The sequence below is a fragment of the Tupaia chinensis genome, unplaced genomic scaffold (assembly GCF_000334495.1).
Source record: "Tupaia chinensis unplaced genomic scaffold, TupChi_1.0 Scaffold144568_1, whole genome shotgun sequence".
In the NCBI taxonomy this organism is placed as follows: Eukaryota; Metazoa; Chordata; class Mammalia; order Scandentia; family Tupaiidae; genus Tupaia; species Tupaia belangeri.
The window spans coordinates 176,659-203,197 of record NW_006204428.1 but is presented as its reverse complement, the minus strand read 5'-3'; the positions used below and the strand labels follow the sequence as shown (position 1 = coordinate 203,197).

Sequence of the window (26,539 nt, the reverse complement as noted above, 5' to 3'; positions counted from 1 at the left end):
GGAGTGTTAAGAAAACAAGTTGCCAGGGGTCTGAGACTCGAACCATGGTCAACTATGTGGGAGTCTAGCACCTTAAGCACCATACAACCTGCTGGCTCTCTCCCCACTTAAATGGTTTAAAAAATAGCTGTTAAGGGACCAGCAGTTAGTGTAATGTCTATGTCACTGGACTCCCATGTAGTTAACCGCGGTTCGCGTCCCAGACCCGGTGGCTTAAAACTCACGCCGGGCGCGTGTGCGTGCATGCCCAAGATTCCAAGAGGAGAATGGAGGAGAAGGGATTGTGGCATGGCCATCCCCCCTGGGGGGTGATTTCTCGCTTTCTGTCTCTCTGTCTCTCTGTCTGTCTGGTGAGCGCACGCGCCCTAAAGCAAAAACCTCTCCAAAAAGAAAAAAAAAAAATAGCTGTTAATAGACTTTTCTAATATATATCATTAACAAAGGCCTCAGTTTTTTCACATAAAAGCAAAAAGAAAATCCAAATCTCAGAAATACTGGATTGTTGGAAATGTCATAACATTTTTGCATAGAAAAATGCATCGTGACCTTCCCAATGACCTAATACATACATTTACATGTGAGGAATGTCTAGGGGTAACCAACACCTAAAAACAATTTTACTGGCTCAATTCTACATATCTGGTCCACAGCATAAAGTAACACAACTTTACTCATATCAGAAAAAAAATGGGCCTTGGGTCCTAAAGGGAAATTACTAGGTAATTAGCAACTGTAAAATAAAATAATTATATGTGTGTGCTTATATTACAATCTTATTTTCACTTAAACATGGTAATTTAAAATTCTGGCAACACTAATAGGATTTCACTTCCCAAGAAAAACCTGAACTGTTATAACTAGAAATACTCTAGGAAAAAAATAGTCTTAAAGAAAAGGCTTTTGTTTCACTCCAGGTAGATTCACTACAGCAAGAGCAACATGTCTGTAAGAAAAAAATCAGTCAACAGAGGTAACATTGATACATTCAAAAACCTAATTTGGAAGGTGAAGCCACACAGTAAACCAGGAAAAATTCTTCATTTTAATTATAAGGTGTAGAGTTCAGTCCAGGCTCTGTCACTAATTCCTCTGCAATAAAAAGTCACAAATCACAAATTTTTAGTCCCAGATTTATCATTTATAAAACGGGAATAAAGGTATGCATACTGTATTATTTCAAAGATTAATGAAAATAATTATGTTTAAAAAAAAAAAAACTTCAGGGGCTGGCAGGTGGTGTGGTGGTGGTTAAGGATGCTGGACTCCCACATGGCCAACCATGGTACAAGTCCCAGACCTGGGGCTTGCTTTCTCACTTTCTCTCTCGCTCTGTCTCTGTCCCTTTCTGGTCAAAGTACAAATAAATAAATAAAGTTAAATGAAATTATATAAAAAATATTTCTATCTCAAGGAGATTGAGATTGAAAAAAGTATTCTACTTCAAAAAGTATTCTGCTCTAAGATGTTTACTTAAAAAGTAGCACTGCACTGTTTTTGTCTTACTTAAAAGAAAGGACAGAACACTTCCTATAAAATATAGTGTGGAAGGCATGGCACAGTGGCGTAAGAGGAAAGGAACCACTATGCAGTGGCCGAGCCCACAAGGGAGGTCCATATTCTGCTCCTGGCCCAGTTTCATCAGATTAGGCATGGGTTCTCATGTCACCATCCCTCTCGAACTGGGCAGTCAACCATGTGGGATCAAGCTCCTTAATCCCTGTGGCTCCTGTTGGCCCCTATTAGCAAGTTCTTTAGAAATATTCATTAATCAGATATTGAGATACTGCCCCAGACTCCCAGTGAGCTAGGATTAGAGGCACACAGCACTGTAGCCTGCTTGTTTAGATGGTCTCATATGGAGCTTCAGTGACTGCATAGTAGTGCTCTCCCTACTTGTGCCACTGCAGCGAGGCCTAAATCAGTGGCTCTTGTAAGTAGTCCACATCAAGAGTCTCTGCTGTGCTAATCAAGCCAGTTTCTCCAGAGAAACCACAAATGAAAAACGAGCACATCAATCTTTACACTACTTTCTACTGAAGCTTCCATCCTGAGCAACCTGACTTGAATAATTTTGGAATTAATGTACATCATCTACCGAGTGTATTCCTTGTGAAATTTGTTTATGTTGTTCTCTCCTTTTCTAAGCATTGTAAACCTAAGAAGGAAATAACTCTGCAGAGCAATAACCTGATTTATGATATCATACTTTGAACATTTCATTTTCACCACGCAGAACAGAACTGCATCACAAAAATCAATGAGAGACAGGACCAGCAGTTGGCATAAATGGCTGTGTTGCTGGACTCCCATGTAGTCAACTGCGGTTTGAGTCCCAGACCTGGTGGCTTAAACTCACGCCAGATGCGTGTGCGCCCAAGATCCTGAGAGGAGAATGGAGGAGAAGGGACTGTGGTGTGGCCATCCCCCCTAGGGGGTGATTTCTCGCTTTCTGTCTCTCTCTCTCTCTCTCTCTCTTTCTGACAAGCGCATGGCCCCTACAGCAAAAACCTCTCCAAAAAAAAAAAAAAAAAAATCAATGAGAGAAAATTTTAAAAATCAATGGTAAATACTCTCAAGGGTTATGGACAAGTCAAGATAAAGATTAGAAAGACACGAGAGTTGACAGTTTGTCATTATTTGTAAGGACTGCTTGAATTTTTTTTTAAAGGTAGCATCTCACTAGGTTGCAAATCTTCAGTCTCCCTAGGAGACTACAGGCTCATGCTACCACACCTGGATTTTGAGGGTGTACCAGGAGTTGAACCTATGTCCCTCCTGTGGTCTCAGCCTGATGAGAAGCAGGATTAACCTGCACATGCCACTGCAGCTGGACCTGAAGGACTTTTTAGTAGTAGTGAGGGAGGGCCAGTAGGTAGCATAGAGGTTGAGAAGCTAGATCCCTCCCTGCTGACTCAGCAGTTTGAGTTCCACACTCCGCAGCCTGAAAATCACACAAGGCACATGTGTGTATGCCCCAAATTCTGAAGTGACTGGAAAAAGGACCACAACATGGTCATTTTCCTTGAGGGTGATTTCTCACTTTCTGTCTTTCTCTAGTGAGCACATATGCATTAAAAAAAAAAAAAAAGTGAAGGAAAAGGCAGATAGTAGTAGGCTGAAGAGTACATTAAAAATAATGAAGGAGAAAGTTGGAGGGTTTATTTTAGCTTATGCTTCCAATAATTTATTCATTTAAACACTTGAAATGAGACAGGCATACCTAGATAATGATCAGTAAGCTGAAACTGAGAAAGTAAGAGAGGAAGGTAACAGAAAATAAGCTATAAAAAAGTACTGAAAAAGAAAAGATATATCAAAAAGAGTAAGTGGCGTGGTGGTTAAGGCGCTTGGACAGTCCCACATAGCTGACCACGGTTCAAATCCTGGATCTAGTGGACAGTCCCACATAGCTGACAACGGTTCAAATCCTGGATCTAGTGGACAGTCCCACATAGCTGACCACGGTTCAAATCCTGGATCTAGTGGCTGGCTTTCTCACTTTCTCTCTCTCTCTCTCTCTGGTCAAATTAAAATAAATGAATGAATAAATAAAGTTAAAATAAATAATACTTTAAGAGATTTTACTCAGCATGATATACACCTCAGTCCAGTCCAGTTGAGAATACTACAGACATCCTCATCAACAGTTAATAAACCATATCTGTGTCCCACAAATGTTTTACCTCTCTATTTTCCCCCAAATGTCCTTTCTACGTTCTTCTCCTCTCACTGAATGTATGACATTTTATTAATATATTTGCTGCACATTTTATGAAAATATTATTTCTAAATCACGTTAAATTAAGGTTCCTTTTAATTAAATTTAAGAACTTTAAATAGGAACAGGTGTTAACTTTAACTGAAAAAAGTTATTTAAGGGACCAGCAGTTAGCGTAATGGCTATGTCGCTGAACTCCCATGTAGTCAACTGTGATTTGAGTCCTGGACCTGGTAGCTTAAACTCAAGGCGGGCACGTGGGTGTGCATGCCCAAGATCCTAAGAAGAGAATGGAGGAGAAGGGATTGCAGCGTGGCCATCTCCCCTGGGTGGTGATTTCTCGCTTTCTATCTCTCTGTCTCTCTGTATTTCTGGCGAGTGCACACGCCCTATAGCAAAAACCTCCCCCACCCCCCAAAAAAGTTATTTTATGTCTCTTATTTGCTCTTCTAAATCAAAAGCATTTTGAAGTAATGTACTATGTTTTATTCCTTTTCCAAATTTCCAATCTACTTCACCAGGAGTAGCAATAAATGCTCAATATCTGATTAATGAATATTTCTAAAGAACTTGCTAATAGGGGCCAACAGGAGCCACAGGGATTAAGGAGCTTGATCCCACATGGTTGACAGCCCAGTTCGAGTCCTGAACCCCATCCCATGGCTTGAATAGTAATACTGGGTACATGTGAGTGCATACCCAAAATCCCGATAAGAGAACAGAGGAGAAGAAATAGCAGTGTAGACAATTTCTCACTTTCCCTCTCTCTGTCTCAATACCACGTAGAAAGACAATCGGGGGGCCGACAGGTGGCGTGATGGTTAAGGGCAAGGAAATCCAAGTTGGCTCTCTTATAGCAAACAGTGGAAATGACTAAGAGTTTATATACTATGTGGATCTCATGTGAAAATTAATAAAATTTTTGGAAAAATTATTTATTATTATTATTTAATTTGCTATAAGCCTCATGTGTTCACGATGGATATATGAAAAAATACAAATTACAGCAATAATAATATTCCTCTGATTAATAAGAAACTGGCTAAATGTAGTTAAGAAATTTGCTAAATGAAAGTATTAAGTTGATTCTAAAGATCGTTAAATGACCTAATGAGAAAAAAAAAAAAAAAACCCTACATCCTCTATTTTAATATCATGTTTAAATACAATAAATAGAAACATCAGGCATCCTAGGACCAAATGAAAAGCATGCCATTAATTGAACCAACAGTTCTATGGAAAACAAGTACCAGAACAAGGGGTAAAAAATCACATTTCAGTACACCTTCTTACTCAAGATGTACTGGTTGACTTTGGGGAAGTGGTGCTCTTAAAATATGAAAATAGTATCCCTGTCAGCCACCATGAAGGTCTACCATGAAAGTATACTTGTAAAGATAATGTTGTAAATGTTCCCCCATGTTAACTGCATAAAAATACATTAAAATTTAAAAGAGGTAACTAAAATAACCCTAGGATTTAATTTAAATGTTTACACCTTAGTTGAAAGCTCATCCTAGTATACCACATTATCCACAAAATATAAATGAACTAATTATTCAAAATAAATGCCTACAAAGGTAAATGGGTCTTAAAAATAATAAAGCACTAAGACATCAAAGAATCTGGAAATGACTGTTTTCTCAAAGAAAGTCAAGAAGATAAAACAGCAGATAACTTACAAAAACATAATTTTACTGTTCTTTCAACCTAAGATGTGATAAGTAAATATACTGTAGAAAACCTCATTTCCCATAAATCTACCTTTGACTATGTTTTTCATAATATAACCAAAAAAAAAAAAAAAAAAAACCTGCTTCACATATTAATCCTTTAACTAGAACCCATTCATTAAATAATTACAGGGCCAGAGGTGGCGTAGTGGTTAAAGCACTAGACCCCTGCGGTCTGAGCCCTGGACCCAATGACTGGAAACATACTGGGCACCTATGTGTGCATGCCCAAAATCCTAAGAAGGGAATAGAGGAGAAGGGACTGTGCCATGATTGGCCTCCCTCCTACTCCCACTGTCTCTCTCCAGTGAGGGCACACACACTATGGCAAAATTTTTTTAAAAAATTTGTTAAGAAATTAATTAACTAATTAATTAATTAATGAACAGCTACCATATGGCCAGGTACTGTTCTAGGAGCTGTGGATATAATAGTGAATGAAACAAAATTTTTGTCCTCAAAAGCAATGTAAAGGGGTAAACTGTGAACAATTTTTGTTCATTATCTCAAACAAAAATTTGCAAAACTTAAAATGGGAAATTGTTTTAAAAGATGCCAAAAATCAATAAGTTTTTCAAAATTACATTATGACTTATTAATCATTTACATTTAAACTTACCAATGCAAACTGATTGACCTGAATGAAGAGTGTTTCTACCTCCTTTTCAGTAACTTCAGTCCCAAAGCCCTTATATTCCTTGTAGGCTTCAAGATAGGCACGCAGCCACTGGCCCTGCAGTTCTCTATCTGGATAAAGACTATAGTCCACATCACTCACACCTTTAAGAAGAATAAAACACTTTAGATTTTAAAAACAAGTACTCTTCTATAATACTTTAACAACCCATGCCACCAAGATTTATTTTAATTTTTTTAAGTAAAGTTTCCATTTTTGTGGTTAGAATACAAGATGTTAAGTAAAATAGCACTTATTAAAAAAAAAATTCTGTATTCCATCTTAAGCTCTAAGGCACACTACTGAGCACCATCATCAATTCTCATCAGTTCAATTTTTCCTTGGAGTGTATAATTTGAACTACCTGCACCAAAGTCCAAAATCTGTATTTTAGAAAGCACCCAGGAAGTTCCTGTGCACACTAATAGTCAGAACATTATCTTAAACCATGGCTCTAAAACTTTTCTGACCATGATTCATGCTAAGAAATACATTTTCCAGTCCCAGATGCAGTGATACCAGCAGGTAGGGCACCCATGAGATACTGGAAACACATGGAAAGGTCCAGGATTCAGATCATGGATCTACCTGAACACATCAGAATAGCTGGAAAGTTAGGGTTTTTTTAATCGCAGCATAGCAAGACTCCACTGGGAGTTCCTATCTTCCTCATCTCTCTCTAAATAAATAAATATATTTTTTAATATACTTTTTATTGAGGCCAGATGACATGGTGATTGAGGTGCTAGACTATCCAATGGATGACCATGGTACAAGTCCCAGACCTGGTGGCTTGCTTTCTCATTCTCTCTCTCTCTCTTTCTGGCGAGCACATGTGCCCTAGATCACATTTTTAATAATAATAATAAATAAAATTAAATAGATAAGTTCTAAACGTGTGTGTCTATATATATATATGGTGTGTGTATATGTGTGTATATATATGTGTGTGTATATATACACACACACAAGCACTTTTTATTGAAACCTTATACACACATCTGATACTAAGTTTGGCAAAACAGTATTTACCAACTAGTATCTTTCAACTCGAGATTTTCAAATTTGTATTTTCCATTGTTTTTCTTTCTTTTTTTAAAAGGTCATTACCCAACAAATTTGATTTCATGATATGCAATTTCAAAAATAACAACCTAGAAGATAAAAGTTCATGCTATTTGAGCAGCAAAGTTTTTCATAAGTTAGTCTAATCTTACCTCTCTAGTCTTATAACCTATTCTCCATGAATTTTATATCTTATAAGTAACTCATCTTGAAATTTTCTTCCACTTCCTGCCGTACCTTCCCTTCTCTTCTATTTGTACATCTAAATTATATCTAATTTTCCAGTTTTTCTCCACAAAATCCACTGTAAGATCACTGAGGCTTCTTCATACCCAGCAGTAACCATCTATATTACTAACATGGCAATGTCCCATATGCACCTAGCTGGTTTCCCCTCCTGTAAGTGAAACATGTAAAAATATGTACAGTGCATGTGTGGAGCTACAGCATGTATATGACCACCCTAGTGGAGGAAAATTACTGGAAACAGGGCAATTAAGATTTTTCCTAGGCCAGCACAAGGTGTGATGGTTAAGGCGCCAGATTCCCACATGGTCAACCGCACCTGGTGGACTCGAAATCACACTAGGCACATGTAGGTGTGTGACCAAAATCTTCAGAGGAGAATGGAGAAGAGAGAATTGCAGTGTGGCCATTCCCCTTAGGCAGCAATTTCTCACTTTCCCTCTCTGTCTCTTTCTCCAGAAAGCATCTGTACCTATAGTAAAAACCTTAAAAAAAAAAAAAAAAAAGAACATGAATGTGTACAAGTACAAATTCAGCGATAAAACATTCCTACTAAGTATAAACCATCCAGGGGAATTTCCTAATCTTTAGTTTTGAAGCCTTTTTTGTTTATACATATAGTCACAAAATGGATTTAAATTAATCTCACTTAAATTTTTAAAAATAATACAACTTGGTATTTGATGGTGATTAAAGATTAATATTCCAGGGTAAAATGACCAACGTTTCAGTTGTCATTGCAGAGAACACACAAAAAAACTTGAGCTTTTTAGTTAACCAATATTCCAAAACATCAAGGTTATAATGAAAACAGTAAAGGCTTTTAAATAATAAAAACTTAGGTTCAAGTCTTGGTTCTCTTTTGCACTGTGACCTTAGTGACTTACTTTCTTCATCTGTAAACTGCAAGTACTACCTTCCTTACAAGATTGTTGTGGAGATAAAAACTGAGGTGAGATTGATGAGGCACCTTGCACTATGTCAGGTCTTAAAAAAAAAAAATTGTTATTTTTCCCTTATCCATTCTTTTCCGATGGCAACTGAGGAGATTTTAGGTTTCTCCTATCTTCCAATAATAAACAAAAACAAAAAAGGTCAACAAGTGATGGAAAAATATTGCTCCTGTTCCCAATTGATATTGTTATTAATTAATTTATTTAATTGCTCCTGCTCCCAATTGATATTCTTGTTTATTTATTTACTTCCATTTGTTATTTTTATTTTTTAATTTGACCAGAGAGAGAGAGAGAGAAAGGAAGAAGGTAAGCCTCCAGGTCCGACTTTAACTGTGGTTGGTCGGTCATGTGGGAATTCAGCGCCTTTAACCATCACGCCACCTGCCGGCCTCCCCCAATTGATATTTTTAAATGAAAAAAAAAAAAAAAATCTAAAAAAAACTTTCTAAGTTAAATAAGCTAGTCCATTAGGGTAAGGCCTAGATTTTACCTGCAAATTCATTGAAATGATTTCCAATATCATATGCCAGGTAGTTGTATCCAGAATACTCATAATCAATGAACTGTACGTCACCTATGTGAGACACAAAAACAAAGACATTTAGAATCACATGTAAGATCAGGACATCCCTATGCTATTTGTAATTAAATAGCTTCCAATATTTTGTCTCACTGTATGTGCTTGGTTACATGCACTTTTGAGACAATACAGGGTAAGGCTGTGAATTTTATGGCAATGAGCTTTACAAAGATTAAATACATCTCTGTCAACAGCTTTTTCTGTGCACACTAATGTCCACTTGATTAAAGAAAAAAGAAAATGGAGTCATTGTCCAACTTCAAACAAATTATGTTTTTCACCACATGGTGGCATCAGTTACTTAAAAATTCAAGTTTAATAAGAAATTAAAACTATATTTGGAAATATTAATAATCCATTTCATTTTTTAACTTAACCTTTGATATTCTAATAGTAAACTGACAAGTTTATCTACATATGGAAATAAACTGAAAGACATGAATTCTATAAATCTTGTAGTAATACTCTAATACTGATCAACTCAAAATCATAAATTTAGTAAGTTAGTTGTTATCATACTCAGATTTTCCCAAAATGCTAAATAAATAGGCTCTCCATAATATATCTGAGGAGTTTTCATTTTTTTAAAAAGAACTATATTTTTTTAGAATTGTTTCTTTTTAACATTTATAAATTTGAGAAATTTTTATATATGCTAAATTGACTCCTATTTTAAATTACTGCTACGTTATTTCATTATAATTCTCCAAAGATAATCCTGTTCTCTTTGTCCAAGGAATGTACTCCTACTTAGAGACTTTTGAGTTTTACGTACTAAAGGATTCAACTCAACAAAGATATAGATCCTATACAGACAAGAGAAAAAGACAGTTTAGATTTAAAAGAAGAAAGGAAGGAAGGATGGAAGGAAGGAAGAAAAGTGGTCACTGTCTATACCAGGATTACAAATCCAAAGGCTTACAGGGGCACAGAGTTAAATGGATACACAACAGAGATGGCTGTGGAATAGTTCCTAAATTGCTTATATTGAGAAAATGTGTAATAGCTGCCTATTTATGCTGTCTTTTAAACATCAAGCTGAGGTAATAAAGCAAACTCTTAGTCTGTACACACTGGCATTCCCAAAGTAAGACAGCTTTCAAACTACAATGTCTTCATATAGATTTGTCAGATTAATTTGGGAAAGTATGCTACACATATTCAGATAGAGATGATAAAAAGAATAATATGACAAAAAATGTCATGGCAAATATAGTATTTTGCCATATAAAGAAAAAATTCTAATTGTACTTAATATATCAAAATATAAAATCCCAGTGATCAAAATCTACTGCATGTTTTTATAATGTGAAATGTTTAAGTGATGGTAACAATATATCACTGCAATGCAACCAGCACAAATAACTACATTCTTAAATTCACAGAACGCTAATCCACAAAGAACTTACAATTAACTACACAATCACTTAATTGCACAATGAGCAGTGGAATTGTTTCAAGGGTTTTTTATTTACAGCCTAGACCCAGTGGCAGGTTGCTAAAATGCTGTGCTCAGTAGGCTGTGTTACCACACAGGAGGCCAGGGCTCACTCCCAGTCTGACCTAAAGGCTGGGTGAGGTGGTATACACCTGTAATCTCAGCCACTCAGGGAGGCAAAAGCAGGAGGACTGCAAGCTGCGGGCTGGTCTGAGCAACAAGCAGGACCATTTGTAAAAAAGAGTCTGGCACAGAGGCGTTGCTTGTAGTCTTGGCTGGAAGGCTGAGGCAGGAGGATCGCAACATAACAGGATCTATTTCATTTTTTAAGAATGGTTTATTTAATTACTATTACTTTTTTATTTGCTATAGGGCATGTGCACTTACTAGAGAGAAATAGAAGGAAAGAGAGAGCGAGCACGCGCACATGTGCAAGCGAGGGAAGAGGGAGGAATGAGAAAGTAAGTCGCCAGGCCCGGGACTCAAATTGTGGTCAACCATATAGGAATCCAGCACCTTAACCACCATGTCACCTGCTGGCTCTAACAAGATTTTGTCTTAATAAATAGATTCCTTTTTTCTAAGAATAAGAACCACTGGGAATGAGAGTGATGACCACCATTAGTAAAAGTAACCATAATCATACTAATGTTAACAAAATATGCTCTCTCATATATAAGCCGACAGAGAGTATTCTAACTCTGGGAAACAGTCCCTTCACGCCTCACTCTGATGTCTGGTACTGACACTATGATAAAATACTTGCAGCCAAGAAAATAAAGCCATGAAAAAAAAAATCTCATTATCAAAAATAATGACCAGGGAAATGACAAATGTTTAATGAAAAACAGATATTAGATAATAAACACACTGTGATCCAAATTATGAAAATACTGTGCCTAAATAATTTTTAAAAACTTATCTGCACCGGGGAGAAAAATTAATGAAAACAAACCAAAATAAAGCACTCCAACTAATTCTATTACAGGTGATAGTGACTTTCTTTCCTTTTACTTTTCTGTTATTTTTCTAATTATTTATAACAAATATTATTTTTAGAGAGAAAAAGTTATTTTAAGGTGAATTCTCTACATGAAATTGTTAATAGGTAAGAAAACAACACAATGATTCAGGAGTACCTATCTATCAGTCTTGAAAAAAATCAAGATACATTTACCAAGTCACAAAACTAAGCCAACAACAGAGTTTTAATATGTAATTTTTAAAATTGCAGCTGTTGATGCTATAGCTCTTTAAACATGAGTTCTTGTAGAGCTCATATTAACCATAATATGCCATTAAAAATACACAGCCCAGTCCTGAAGCTTACTTTTGCCACATAAATAAAAACTTCAATTTCAATTTTTGAAATTATATTTAGAATTTGGCAAATATAGTTAAAACAGCAGGTAAAACATACCTGCTTGGAGAGTAAATACAATTTAATTAAAGTATAGATAATTTTAACAAAAGTTAAAAACTGTTTCAGTATGAAAATTTTTAGCAATGACTTTTTGTAGTAGCATTAATTTATTAAAACTAGCCTTTATTTTTAAGTGCTATGTTGAGTTTATAAATAATGAAATTTTAAAAATAAGAAAATGAAGCTAACAAAATACAGATGAGGCTGTTACCAGGCTCCGTGCATGTGAACAAGTGATGCGATAAACCTCCAGTCAGTGCGTTTAAGAAGCACGGGGTGCGCCGCCACATGGCAGCAACAATGGCATACCTAATCTGTAGCAGATGAAGAAAATTTGGCAAACTCACATTTTACAAGACACAAAGCTTAAAAGGAAAAAAATTAAAAAAAAATCTGCATTAACTATTCTTTTTCAAACTATTGCAAACAAAGTGGAACTCAACCTTAAATTTAATCTTTTGCAACACAGTAAAATTAACGAGGCCTACTTCCTTATTTAGGGTGCCAGAAAAATCAAATTACTGAAAAATGCTTTCCTAGCAACAAAAGACATACTTCTTTTTCTCCTATAACATTAACGTCTGATTTCCAAAATTTCTCATTACTTAGAGGAATGTCCACATCACTGTTAATAATTAACTAGCTCATATGGCATGGCTATTTTACTAATCCTGTAAAATTAGACTTTAGTTGGAGTTTCAAGTAGGGGAAGGCAATTTTTTAATGAAAATACTCCCTTAAACTTTATACAATTTTTATGTGTGTGGACACTTTCTAAGAGGAGACTCTCCATTTTCCAGATTCTCAAGATATCCCTCACCTCTAAAAAGTGAAAAATTCCTTTAAGCACTATGACTGTTATTTTATTACTTTGTATAAGTAGCACAATGACAAGGACATAATGGGTAAACCATGACTGACAGATAAAACTACATATTTTCAAAAGCTACATTTTGTTTTTATCGGTATATTTCTTGCATAGCTTCACCACAGTAATAAAATCTATATACTACTGATTTTAAAGTAATTTAAAACCAAAGAGAAAAAAACTGATTACCCAAAGCTACATAATTTATCATGATACATTTGTCTGGATTCTTTCATTTATTAAAGAGAAAGAGATAAATGAAAAGCAAAAATAGCCTATATAATCCCCTGATAAATCTTTCCAACTCACTCTACCTGTTCTGTAATATAAGACATGTGGAAAGAAGAAAAGTAACCATAATCATACTAATGTTAATAAAATATGTTCTCTCTTATATAGAAGGGACAGAGAGTATTCTAACTCTGGGAAACAGTCCTTCACTCCTCACTCTGATGTCTGGTACTGACACTATGTAACTCTTCACTATAGCACTCCTAGACCTAAGTGTATCTGTTTAGTGTTCTCCCTCTTCCACTGCATGACAGAGAGCATTCAGGAGGACCAGTAGGATTCCTGTCACCTCTCACCATGCAATGTACAGAGCAATCTCTAGGCACACAGGAAGTGTCCAAATGCTAGTGGAATAAATACAGGTTTTGCAACGAATGGTGAGACACAAAAAACAACACATTGGAGGAAGGGTAAAATAAGTATGAAATAATAAAGAAAAAAGTGTGTCAATTCTGACATTCCTAGAGAACACATGGTTGAACACACAGTGGGTTTGAATGTGTCAGTTTGCAAAAATAAATAACTAGTAACTAATTCAGATTTTTATAATCCATTTATGATTTTTGTTACCTAACTTCAAGATACTTTACTTTTCTAACTACTGATCTGCAATACAAATTAAAACAGGGTTAAGACTATCCTTCATTTAAAAAACAAGAACACACCACTCTGGAAAATGTAAGTCGCCAATTACAAAAATAATTTTGTGTTTATTTAAATCACAACATAAAACCAATAGAAACAATTGTTCAAAGTTATTAAAATATCACCAAAACAGCCACGACCACAATAATGAATAAGATTTAGAGTTAATCATGTGACTAAGAATGTGACTCATTCATTTTTCTAGTTAACAAAAAACTGAGTTTACGCCTCAATTCTCTCAAAATGCTTTCCTTTTCTTACATTCATTTCTATTTCCTAAAAGAGTTGTAAATCCGTTTCTTTCTTGCTGACAGGGAAAATAAAGTTATTGGCATTACTGAATTTTAAAGTTACATATTAAATCTTTATGTGGGCTTTCATGAAGAAATAGGAGAGGGAGAGAAACAAAACAAAACGGCCATCAAAAGTAATCAAACCAATAAACATCCTGACAGAATATCAAGACATAAGACAACAATCTCAAAAGCTTTAGCAATTATTTCTGATGTCACCAGTTAAAGGATTAGTTGAAATTAAAACATTAAATTTGAAGTTAGTCAATAAGCAGCATTATAGTATGTTCAACTTAGTAAAAGTCTGTTCTATAATAGTTGATTTAATTTAAAAGATGACTGACAAAGTCTTATAGTTCTGGAGCAGGAACCACTGCTTTTGATTTTCTTATTATGTATCCAATTTTATAATCATATTAAGTATTCTTTTCTTACCTTTTTAGGAAGTCATTTCACTGAAGGCAAGGAATAGGCCGCTGTTTACCAACCACCTAATTCCTGGCACTAACATTTCAAAAATCTTGACTGCTACCATCAACTTCAGAAAGGAAGCTCACTCTTCTCCCATATTCCTGAGTCCTGTCAACTGACACAGGGAGAGCAGTACAAGCTGTATTTTTTCCTGTGGTGCCTACCAGGTCCTGTAATATTTGTATGTGAAAACCTACAAACTGCAGGGTACTCATAGTCTTTGTATGCATTTACAAGTGAGTGTGTATGTATGCATGTATACTAACACACAAATTTTTTTAATTTAAAATTTGTCAAGTTATAGTTAAGACAGAAACTATATGTTGCACTTAAAGACAAACCAAATTCTCATTTTATACCTATGAGCTCTAATTCTACAAAATAGTTATAAGACACAGTTAACTTTCTGGCATGTAGTAACATTTCCCACCTTTTCTGAACCAGATACATTTTATTAAACGCATGCTATAAACATAATATTCAGTGGTCGGTAAAGTCATGACCTACTTTTCTATGCAAAAATGTCATCACTTTCCCAACAACCCAATATATGGATAGGAACCATGTGGGTTCAGGCCAAATACAACCTTATCACCTACTTCTGGAAATAAAATTTTATTAAACACAGTCACACTACATTATTTATGTATTGTCTATAGCTATCTTCATACTACAATGGAGCTGAAAAGTTGCAAGAACTACAGTATGGCTCTCAAAGTCTAAACAATAAACTATCTCGTTTGCCTCTTATACAAAGTTTGTCAACACCTCAATTAGTGTAACAACTACAAAAAAGAGGTGCTGAAATTACCTGTTCATCATTACATACTTTAAATGAATGATCTAACATCTTAACAGCAATGATCTGAAGTATATGTATTACCTCTAAGTTACACATAAAACCAGCTGAAGTTCAGACCATTGACAACGTGACAACTGCCTGGGAACTTGTTAAAACAGATTTCTAAATCTATGGAAATTCTTTTTCAGTCTTAGATGGGGCCCAGAAATTTTTCCTAGTACCATGTCGTCAACTCAAGGACCAAATACAAACACTTATAGAGATCAAATGAATTGTGTGAAACCACCAAGTAAGTGATTGAGCAGGATCTGAACCAAAGTGTGCTAGGTCCAAAATTTTATTTTGACTTTTCTTGATTGTAACTATTCTTTTAATATATCTGTTTTTGAGGGATAAGAGATTTTCTAGTTAAAAATATCAGTTATTGGGACCAGAAGATGGCTATGTCACTGGATTGCCACGTAGCTGACTATGGTTCAAGTTCTGGACCCGGGAGCTTAAAACTCACACCGGGTACATGTGCATACATGCCCAAAATCCTGAGAGGAGAATGGAGGAGAAGGGACTGTGGTGTGGCCTTCCCCGCCCAGGGGCTTGATTTCTCACTTTCTGTCTCTCTATCTCTCTTGCTTTCTCTGGTGAGTGCACATACCCTATAGAAAAAAACTCTCAAAAGGGAAAAAAAAATCAGTTATTCTGGTTTAAAATCTAACCTATTATACTTTAGAAATATATACGCAGAGAATTCATACTGATCCAGGAGAAATTTGGGAGGACTGCCTACTACTTGCACATCTCAGACATTAAGGGTCTGAAACACAGTACAGATACTGAGCTTGATGTCAAGGACAGTGCCCTGGCTTTCACATTCCTTTATCTATCTGTATCTCATAGTTGGGTACAAAACAGTAAAGCCCTGGGCTCAAATCACATGAATAACTTAGAATGATAACATACTCAACATGTTTGTGAACATAATATGTGAGCTTAATCATTTATTCTTATCTCAATCTCAAAAAACTCAATGTGGCTATTATATGCTGTAACAAGGTTACCAATTGAGTAGGTAAATCACTTTGTGGTGCACATCCCTAATTTTTTAAAATTAATTAATTAACCTATTTATTGGGGTCGGCAAGTGGCACGGTGGTTAAGGGCACTGGACTCCCACATGGCCGACTGCTGTTCGAATCCTGGACCTGGTGGCTTGCTTTCTTACTTCCTCTCTCTCTCTATCTCTATCTCTCTCTGGTCAAATTAAAATAAGTAAATAAATAAATAAAGTTAAATAAAATAATTCTTTTAAAAAATTAACCTATTTATTCGTTGTGATTTTCAAGGTGCCAGGCCTGGGGCATGAACCATGGTCAGCCATGTGGATATCCAGCACCTTAACCTCCTAGTCCCCTGATTTTGTTTTTTAGGTATCTGCCAGAAAGAGAGGGAAAACAAGAAATCATCCCTTGGAAGAATGACCACCTAACAATTCCTTCTCTTCCCGTCTCCTCTTGAGATTTTGGGCAAGCATGCAGACATGCCCAGTGTGTTTTTCAAGCTGCCAGGTCCAGGTCTTGAACCTCAGACTCGGCCATGTGGGATCCAGTGCCTTAATGTCCATGGCTACTTGGTGATCCCATAACTCTAATTTTAATTAGCCATTTTGAGATAACTGCCAATAAGTATTAATGAGTCCCAAATACATAATTTTTTGTATAATAAATGTATAAACCTAACCTATTTTTGCTTATTAAGTTTTACATTTAGAGAACTTACATTTTATGTTAAGTATATGGCATGATATCATCTATTTATTACTAAAGACAAATAATAATATGAAACAATTATATGGGGGATTATCAAAAAGTTTCATAGCATGGCTGGCCCTATGTAGCATAGCAGCTAAGTAGTATGCATTGGCAGCTGGGTATTACGGATTACACGTGGCTGATCACAGTTCAAATCCAGCTCCAATATGCCATGCCCATGCGTACATTCCATCCTGATGGGATGGAAAAATGGAAGAGAAAGAATTTGTGGTGAGACCGACTCATTGGGGAGTACTTTTTTTCCTTTCCCTCTGGCAAGTGTACATGCCTTCTAGCAATTAAAAAAAAAAAAAAAAAAAAGGCTCCTTCAAAAATACGTATTGTAAGGAACCAGCAGTTAGCGTAATGGCTATGTCGCTGGACTCCCACGTAGTCGACCGCGGTTCGTGTCCCGGACCCGGTGGCTTAAGACTCACGCCGGGCGCGTGTGCGTGCGTGCCCAAGATCCCAAGAGGAGAATGGAGGAGAAGGGATTGTGGCGTGACCATCCCCCCTGGGGGGTGATTTCTCGCTTTCTGTCTCTATGTCTCTGTCTGGCAAGCGCACGCGCCCTACAGTGAAAATCTCTCCAAAAAAAAAAAAAATACGTATTGTAAAAAAAATTAAGCAAGGATTTCAATTTTTTAACATCAAAACAAAGTTGTGACATAATTCTAAACTAAAATAAGCTTTCTGCCATATTTTAATGAGTTTTAGATTATACACAAACATTCCAACCACATTCTCTTTGTACTTATGTATCATCTAATCAAACTGGAACTGAATTTCTTCTAAAAATAATATAAGCCACAGGGTCCAAATGAGTCTTCCAAATAGTTGTTATAAAACCATTAGTGGGCTGGCAGATGGCATGATGGTTAAGGTAGCTGGACTCCCACATGGCTGACCGCGGTTCAAGTCCCAGACCTAGCAGCTTGCTTTCTCTCTTTCTTTCTCTCTCTGTTTCTGGTGAACTTCAATAAAATAAAATAATGACAATGAATAAATTTTTTAAAAATAAAGAAAATATTAAAAAAAAAAAAAACATCAGTAAGGTGGGGGGGAGAACATTTCCATAACCAGCACATAAATATAACCACAAACACAAAACAAATCGTACAAAACAGACATCTCTTAAAAAGGGCAAGCTATTAAAAAAAATAGTGACATTTGTGGAGAATATATGAAATTTATTCTGTGTAGAAAAATGAGACAAAAAAGTATGATTCAGATAACTCTTGGCCAAAAAGAAAAGATAACCTAAACTATTAAAGCCAAATTGAAGCATAAAGGCTTTCATAAAAATACAGGAACTTTGTAAATAACCGATCAATAATTTAGAGGTAGGCAACTATTTAAACGAAAAGGTAAAAATGCCATTTTTTAATATCTAAGTCAAAGTAATCTGATTTTTTTGGTCCCTTAGTTTTTAATTTTATGAGCAAGTTTGTTCTGTGAGATGAATATGCAAAATAAACTTGTAAAAATAACAAAAGGTTAAAATTATATTCCAAAGGAAATAACGAATTCTCTTTGGTTAACTTGCAGTTAAAAATAAAGCTGAGTGTCCACTTCAAATGTAAGATGAAGTCCCTCACTTGAAATTCCATTATATAAAATGTGTTTTTAGATCTTGCACCAAACTTAAAGGCTAATACACTACTTTAATGCATAACCAATGTTCTTGTTTTTCAAATGGCATTGAGATTTGGTTACCAAATAAAATGTAGTGCACATATAGTATGACGATTATATATACTAAATGAACAGTAATATATTAAAGGACACTGTCAAGTACTGAATGGTTTAACACCTGAAGTTAAACATAATTCCACACAAAAATTTTAAGATGATCCAAAATAAAGATGTTAGAATAGTAAACTTTTATAAAACAAAATCTCTAAGCCAAACTAAAATATCAAATATTAAGGATATTCAACATGCTTTTGAAAATATGTGCTTAAATAAAAACCTTTGTGTTAGAATTGTTTCAAATTACAATCTCAAAAGAAGAGTCATAAGAAGTAATTAAATGTAATTATGGCCATGTTAATGGAAATTCTTTGGCTTTACTAAATTCACAACAGCAGACTTTTGATTCATAATATGGTCTTCTAGCTATAATGACTATCTTCAAAAACTGTTACAGCTTCGGTTTCACACAAACTTTTAAAATAAACTTAATCTTTCAAACAAAATTATATTTTTAAATTTCAGTTTACTGAAGAGCATCTATCATTTAGCAACCAAACCTCAAACCATTTTACCAAATTGATACATACAACCAAATGTTTCTTAAATATGACGGCAGAGAAAATCTGAATACAGCAAGATATGAATACACAAAAAACATTATACCAAAAAGTTACCACTATCTACCTTGAAAAAGTTAAGCTTCCAAAGCTTTTGATTATTTTTTTAGTAGAAATAAATCTGAGCAACTACAAGTAATGTTTCTTTCATCTGTTGCTCTCTCTTCAGCATCAAACTATCTGACAAATCAGCATAATAAACAAGTAACCAGAAACCTGGAGACAAATTGTTTCTAACACTGTTGTTCCAACACAGAGAAAATGTCTGTATTTATAAAGCAGCATAGCATCAATCTGCTGATTTTTCCATATTCCCCACTACAAGCAGGTACACTTCCAAATCATGAATAATCAAATAGGTTTATAGTTAAATTTATAAACAAAATCAGTTTACATTTAAAAATCCAACAGGAACCATGAACAGTTTCTAACTAATTTTTAAAAACACATTTTACCCAAATATGTAGAGAATATATATTCCTAATTTATCATAATTACCATGACTTTGTAACCTAAAAGAAAATCTTTAAAGGCTTTACACATATTTTTATTCCTTGTACCTGAGTTAAATGTATTCATATTGATATAAAGATCGAAAGACCACTAGTAACATAAATCAACTTTACTTACTGCTAAAGTCAAATACCTACCTTGTTTCTCATTGTAGATTATATTCTTACACAATAGGTCATTATGGCAAAGAACAACAGGTGAGCCCAGATTGGAGAGATTCTCCTTCATCCAAGACATCTCTTCCTGAAGAATCTGAGAGCTTGGGATATCACTTAGGAACCTTTTAGTTTCAAAAGAAGAGTTATATCTTGTTTATCTTAATGACAATCTGTCAAATTTGATCAAGGATTAAAATCAACTTTGAGTAAGTCCTTTCCAGTTCATTGTATATACTCCTGAGTTACAACAATAAATCAGTTATTCCAAAAGCTGGAATAAAGACAACAACTAATGGGAGAGACTAATGAAAGGGCTCTATACGATCAGTTGGTGTCACAGGAGGCACAACCAGAGGAAGTGGAAATTTATCTCCTCTTTATGTGCATGTACACATCTTCTCTGCCTCTGTCACTAACGCACGATGTAGCACTAGAGGCTGGCCTGTGCCTTTGAACTTTTCAGCTATCAGAATTATGAACCAGGGGACCAGCAGGAGATGTGGTAGTTAGGGCACTGGACACTTCCACTTGGCCGACCACAGTTTGAGTCCCACCTGGAGGCTTGCTTTCTCAGTTTCCCTCTCTCTCTGTGTCTCTCCATGGTCAAATTAAAATAAATGAATGAATAAATAAAATTAAATAATTGTTTTTTTAAAAAATGAATTATGAGCCATACAAATTTTCCTTTTATTTAAGTCACCCAATTACAGGTATTTCTGCTTAGCAACAAAATAATACACCAAGACTCAAAATCTCCCTTTATATGCCAGGTAAACACATATTCGAGATCCTGGCTGGCTGGGGTAGGACCACAGTGAAAACTCTCTTGGAAGTGCATACCTCTCTCTTCTCCCATTCTCTCTCTCATAGAAAAAACAAATTTAAAAACCATGGGCCAGCCTCATAACCTCTAGGGGTTAAAGAAGCTAGATCCCAGATGGCTACTGCAGTTCAAACCCCAGAGCTGGCATGTGAGTGTACATGCCCAAAAACCTGAAAGAATGGAGAAACAGAGGAAATGGGGCTGACCATGCCTATTGGGAGGTTCTTTCTCCCTCCCTACCCCCCCTCTGTCTAATGAACACATGGGAATTTTCTTTTATTTTAAAAGAAGGAAACAAACAAAAAAAAAGGCAAAGTGTTGAAATAATAAAACTAAAGTATTTTAAATATGATAATTATAATTATGTATAAAAATTATGAAAAATAAATGGCTTTGATAGTTTACTTAATTTTTATGTTCTAGTTTATTTTCTATTGGGGCAGGATATTTTTGTCCTGTTAGTTACCACATCCAGTATAGCTCTAACTTTTTTGAAGTATCACTAACCTCCAGGATTTAAAGTCTACATTGGAGAGTATAGTTAATGTAACTCAAAATCTAACTAAATAATCTTTGAATTAAAATAATTTAAAAATTGTTGCTAATATTTACTTAGTACTTAAGGGACCAGAAGCTGTTTTAAGCACTTCATATATACTAACTCAATTAATCCTTACAAAAGGCAGATATGATTAACAACATATCGCTTTTGTCATTTCCATTTTATAAGGAAAGGAAAGACAGTTAAGTAACTTGCTCCAGATTACACAGAAGAAATACAAACTGGGAGAAATGAGATTTGATCCCATTCAGTCTGCCCCAGAGTCATGAGCCCTTTATAATAGCTCTCAACTCGACACTAAAAGTAAAAAATAAAATCCTTGCTTCAACATCACCATCTTCTTCATTGTTTTTAAATGGCTTTCATAAAAATGTTACAATAAAAGAGCTATTCCATAATTTTACAATACTATTTATTTTGGGGGCCAGCAGGTGACGTTAAAGGTTAGCAGTTCAAATCCTGGACCCGGTGGCTTGAAACTCACGCTGGGCATGTGTATTGCATGCCCAAGGTCTGGGGAGGAGAATGGAGAAGGGATTGTGGCATGGCCATTCCTCCCGGGAGGTGATTTCTCACTTTCCCTCTCACCATCTGTCTCTCTCTCTGGAGAACACACACACACCCTAAGGCAAAAATCTATTAAAAAAAAAGAATTCTATTTTTACCTTGTAGCATCCTAAACATTCAGCATATAGGACACACTTACAGAAGTCTGGCTGTTCTAATTTCAGGGTATAGTTTTGTTTTGTTTTGTTTTAGGTTTTTGCCTTAAGGTATAAGTGCTCCCCTGAGAGAAACAGAAAGAGGGGAAAGTAAAAAATCACCACCCAAAGCGGGGTCGCCATGCCGCAGTCCCTTCTCTTCCACTCTCCTCTCAGGACTTTGGACACACAAGCACATGTGCATAATGTAATCTTCAAGCCTCTAGGTCTGGGACTTGAACCACTATTGGCCGTGTGGAAGTCCAGTGCCATAACCACCCTGCCACCTGCTAGCCCAGGGGTATAGTATCTTTATCAAATTCAAAGTCCGGCAAACCACCTGTAAATACAAGAATATATACAAATGAATCAAATTAATCCTTTAAATAATCATCTCAATAGTTATTTTTCCTTAGTGAATTAGAAAAAAAAAAACTAATGAAAGGAAAAAAAATTCTATAAATTGTGCTTGCCTCTGCTATTCTTGAAACAAAAACTTTCTTAATACAAAGATACAGCCCTCGGGAACCAGCAGTTAGCGTAGTGGCTATGTCGCTGGACTCCCACGTAGTCGACCGCGGTTCGCGTCCCGGACCTGACGGCTTAAAACTCACGCCGAGTACGTGTGCGTGCGTGCCCAAGATCCCGAGAGGAGAAGGGATTGCAGCGTGGCCATCCCCTCTGGGGGGTGATTTCTTGCTTTCTGTCTCTATGTCTCTCTCTGTCTGGCGAGAGCACGCGCCCTACAGCAAAAAAAAAAAAATCTCTCCAAAAAAAAAAAAAAAGAAAGATACAGCCCTCACATATATTTTAAATATAAAGGATGAAATAAAATTTCTAATTTCTGCATTAACATTAATCATACCACATAAAAACATGCTTACATAATTTAGATTCTATAATCTCTACTGACCTATACAAAAAATTTATACAGAAAATAATAAAATGTCTTAGTCATTTTGAACTTGGGTAGTCAGTCTTGCAAAAGATAGGCAAGATGCCAATAAGTGAGTTTTCAACTTCATTACATGGGATTTAACACAATAACAAAGTTTAAAATTCTTTACTGTTTTACAACAAACAAAGTCAACCCACACTTTTTCACACTCCAATTTTTACTGTAGTGTCCCACTGTAGCTCTTCAGGCCTTTTCAAAATATCTTTGAGCAAAAGAAAAGATTTGTAAAGGTCTCTATGGCCAGCACACAGTATGAAAAAATGTTCTCATTCATAGTAATCTTTACATTACAATCATTTCCAAATAAATATTCTATACTTGTTTCTTGTCTCCCTATCTCGATCCTATCTTCACTGTTGGTAGGGTTCTTTTTGGAGGGAGGAAATGCATTCAGGAGGACAGAGAGGAAACTTTCTGTAATGCCACCTGAGAGTCCAAGAGTCAATGTTAATTTTACTTCTAACAAAATCTAAAAGCAGATTTTATATAAAGAAGCCCCATAGTTAACTTTGAAACCCTATTATAGAACAACGAAATATAAAGCATAATTTCAAATGTAAACGTAATATTACCTTTCATTAATGTCTTCATCTGCAAATCCTGTGGGAATGAGAGAGAAATATTTTCCCATCTTTAACCATAGATTAGATTTGGGAATCCAGCCATTGTGTGCATGGATAGCATGAATCTTAGCAAGCTGACGAGCGATTAGCCTGTTTAAAACAAAACAGCATGAAGAAGATAAAGTTAAGCATCATGAAGTGCATACTATCATTAATATTCTTGTTTTTATCTACCTAGTAGTAAAAGGGTTCTGATTTTGCTTGGAGCAACTTCCATCATCCCCCTTGCTTTTAGTTCATGTGGTTCACATATCACATTCCTCTGTATCCCACCTGCACAATTAACTTCAGGATTGAACCCATGACTTGTCCAGAGTATGCCATCATCCAGGCCAGAAGTGACTGGCTCAGGGCATGTTACCTCTGATAAGTCAAAAAGATCTGATCCTAGATTCACAAAACTACTAGAAAAAGAGGACATTTTTTTTCCACCTGGAGTTGCTAAACTGACTACTGAAGACCGCTGATCATTATTATGACCACTCTTAAGAAAATAATTCTTTTTTTTTAAAGAATTTCTTTAACTGTATTTATTTACTCATTTTAATTTGACCAGAGAAGGACAGAGGACAGAGCACAAGAGAGAGAGAGAGAGAAAGTAAGAAAGCAAGCCGCTAGGTCCAAGACTCAAACCGTAGTTGGCCATGTGGGAGTCCAGCACCCTTGACACCACGCCACCTGCCAGTCCCAAGAAAATAATTCTTTAAAAAAAAAAAAAAAAAAACTCTTAAGAGGCCAGCAGATGACATGGTGGTTAAAAAAATACCTCTAAGAGGCCAGCAGATGACATGGTGGTTAAAACGCTGGATTCCCACATGGCCAACCACAATTCCGAGTCATGAACCGGGCGGCTTAAAAATCATGCCAGGCGCACATGCACGCAGGCCCCATATCCCAAGAGAATGGAGGACAAGGGATTGTGGCATGACCTCCCAGCCAGGGGATGATTTCTCACTGTCCCGCTCTCCTGCGAGCACACATGCCCAGTGGCCAAATCCCCTCCCCTCAAAAAAAAAAAAAAAAACAAACTGATAACCTGTCAGGATAAAAGCTAACAATAAAACAGAAGAAAGTGATATTCTTTGTTTAAATAAAAATTATTTATTTTATTTTATAGATTTATTTTAATTTGCTATAAGGCACATGCACTCACCAAAGAGACAGAGAGAAAAAATGAGAAAGCAAGCTGTCACGTCCAGGACTAGAACCATGGTCAACTATGTGGGAGTCTAGAACCCTAACCACCATGCCACCTGCTGGCCTCTAGAGTAATATTCTTCTTTTTCTAAATTTTATTTATTATTATTATTATTTACTTGCTATAGGGTACACTTGCACTCACAAGACAGAGTGAGGGAATATGAGAAAGCAAGCTGACAAGTCTGGGACTTGAACTGTGTCTTGCCACGTGAGAGTCCAGCACCTTTGCCATTACAACATCTACTGGCCCTAGAGTTATATTCTTAATGTCACTGTTGGATCCACTGAATCTATGCATTCCTGAACTCAGCATTGTCAGTTATGTACCAACAAATTCCTTCTCTTTTAAGTAAGCTGAATTTTCAAATTATCATCCTCAATCAGTAATCTTAGTCTTAACCTATCTTGTGTATTACCACAATACTAAAATCTATAATCTTTTTATGTATATGTACTTTGAGTAATACCACCCAAATAAACAAATAAGTAAACAAATGTTTATTATATAAATTCAATAATTAAGACTAATCAGGGCTTAGGACCAGCAGTTAGCGTAATGGCTATGTCGCTGGACTCCCATGTAGTCGACCGCGGTTAGAATCCCAGACCCGTTGGCTTAAACTCACACCGGGCACAAGTGTGGTCATGTCCATGATCCCGAGAGGAGAATGGAGGGGAAGGGATTGCGGCATGACCATACCCCCTGGGGAGGGTGATTTCTCACTTTCTTTCTCTCCGTCTCTCTGTCTTTCTATCGAGCACACACGCCCTATAGCAAAAACAAACAAACAAACAAACAAAAAGATAGAAAACTAAATAAATAGATACATAAAAAGACTAACCAGGGCCATCAAATGGCATGGTGGTTAAAGTGCTGGATTCCCACATGGCCAACTACAGTTCATGTCCCAGACCTGGAGGCTTGCTTTCTCACTGTGTGTGTGTGTTTGTGTGTGTGTGTGTGCGTGTGTGTCTGGACAAACTTTTAGAAGTAATAATAAAAAACAAATTAAATAATTATGTTAAAAATAGTAATTAGACTAACCTTACCCAAGACCACATATCCATGCCTATTAAAATACAGAAAAAAATCTGTTTGTATGCCAGTCTTTCCTATATGCATAGAACACTAAATTCAAACAGACTTACAGGACTTAAGCACCAAGTAACTTCATGAAACAGCATGTGATGATAAAGTCAAAATACAATGGAGTGCACACTCATACCACACCCTTTTTTGAGGGACAGGGTTTTGCTAGGCCATGATTCCCCTGCCTCAGCCTCCCAAGAAGCTGGGACTACAAGCTCCCAAGTCTTAGCCCCATACACAAGCACGTGCACAAACACACATACATAGCAAGCCAACAGAAACTGGTTTTGAGAGATTTTGGCTATACGACCGGCGCAGGCAGAGATAGACAGAAGCGAGAAATCATGCCCCAGGGGAGATGGTCACACATCAATCCCTTCTCCTCCATTCTCCTCTCGGGATTGGCCACACATGCACCCCATGAGAGTTTTAAACCATAGTCAACTACATGGGAGTCCAGCAATATAATCATTATGCCATCTGCTGGTCCTAAGAACTAGTTTTAAAACTTGAGCAAAGAGGGGAAACAGAAGACTTGATGAAAGATACATAAATGATGTCATAAAACTCATGGAGCATTCTATTTCAA

At 36.0% G+C, this 26,539-nt stretch overlaps 1 protein-coding gene across 1 annotated transcript in view; it reads right to left on the bottom strand.

Moving 5' to 3' along the window:
- Window positions 1-26,539, bottom strand: part of ETNK1 (ethanolamine kinase 1) — a 68,531-nt gene that overhangs the window by 6,546 nt on the left and 35,446 nt on the right. Inside the window, exons 4-7 of the mRNA XM_006167167.3 lie at window positions 23,610-23,750; window positions 19,973-20,115; window positions 8,885-8,968; window positions 6,071-6,231 (exon numbers count right to left, since the gene is read on the bottom strand). Of these exons, the coding sequence (XP_006167229.2) occupies window positions 6,071-6,231; window positions 8,885-8,968; window positions 19,973-20,115; window positions 23,610-23,750 (529 nt within the window). The remainder of the gene's footprint in view (window positions 1-6,070; window positions 6,232-8,884; window positions 8,969-19,972; window positions 20,116-23,609; window positions 23,751-26,539) is intronic.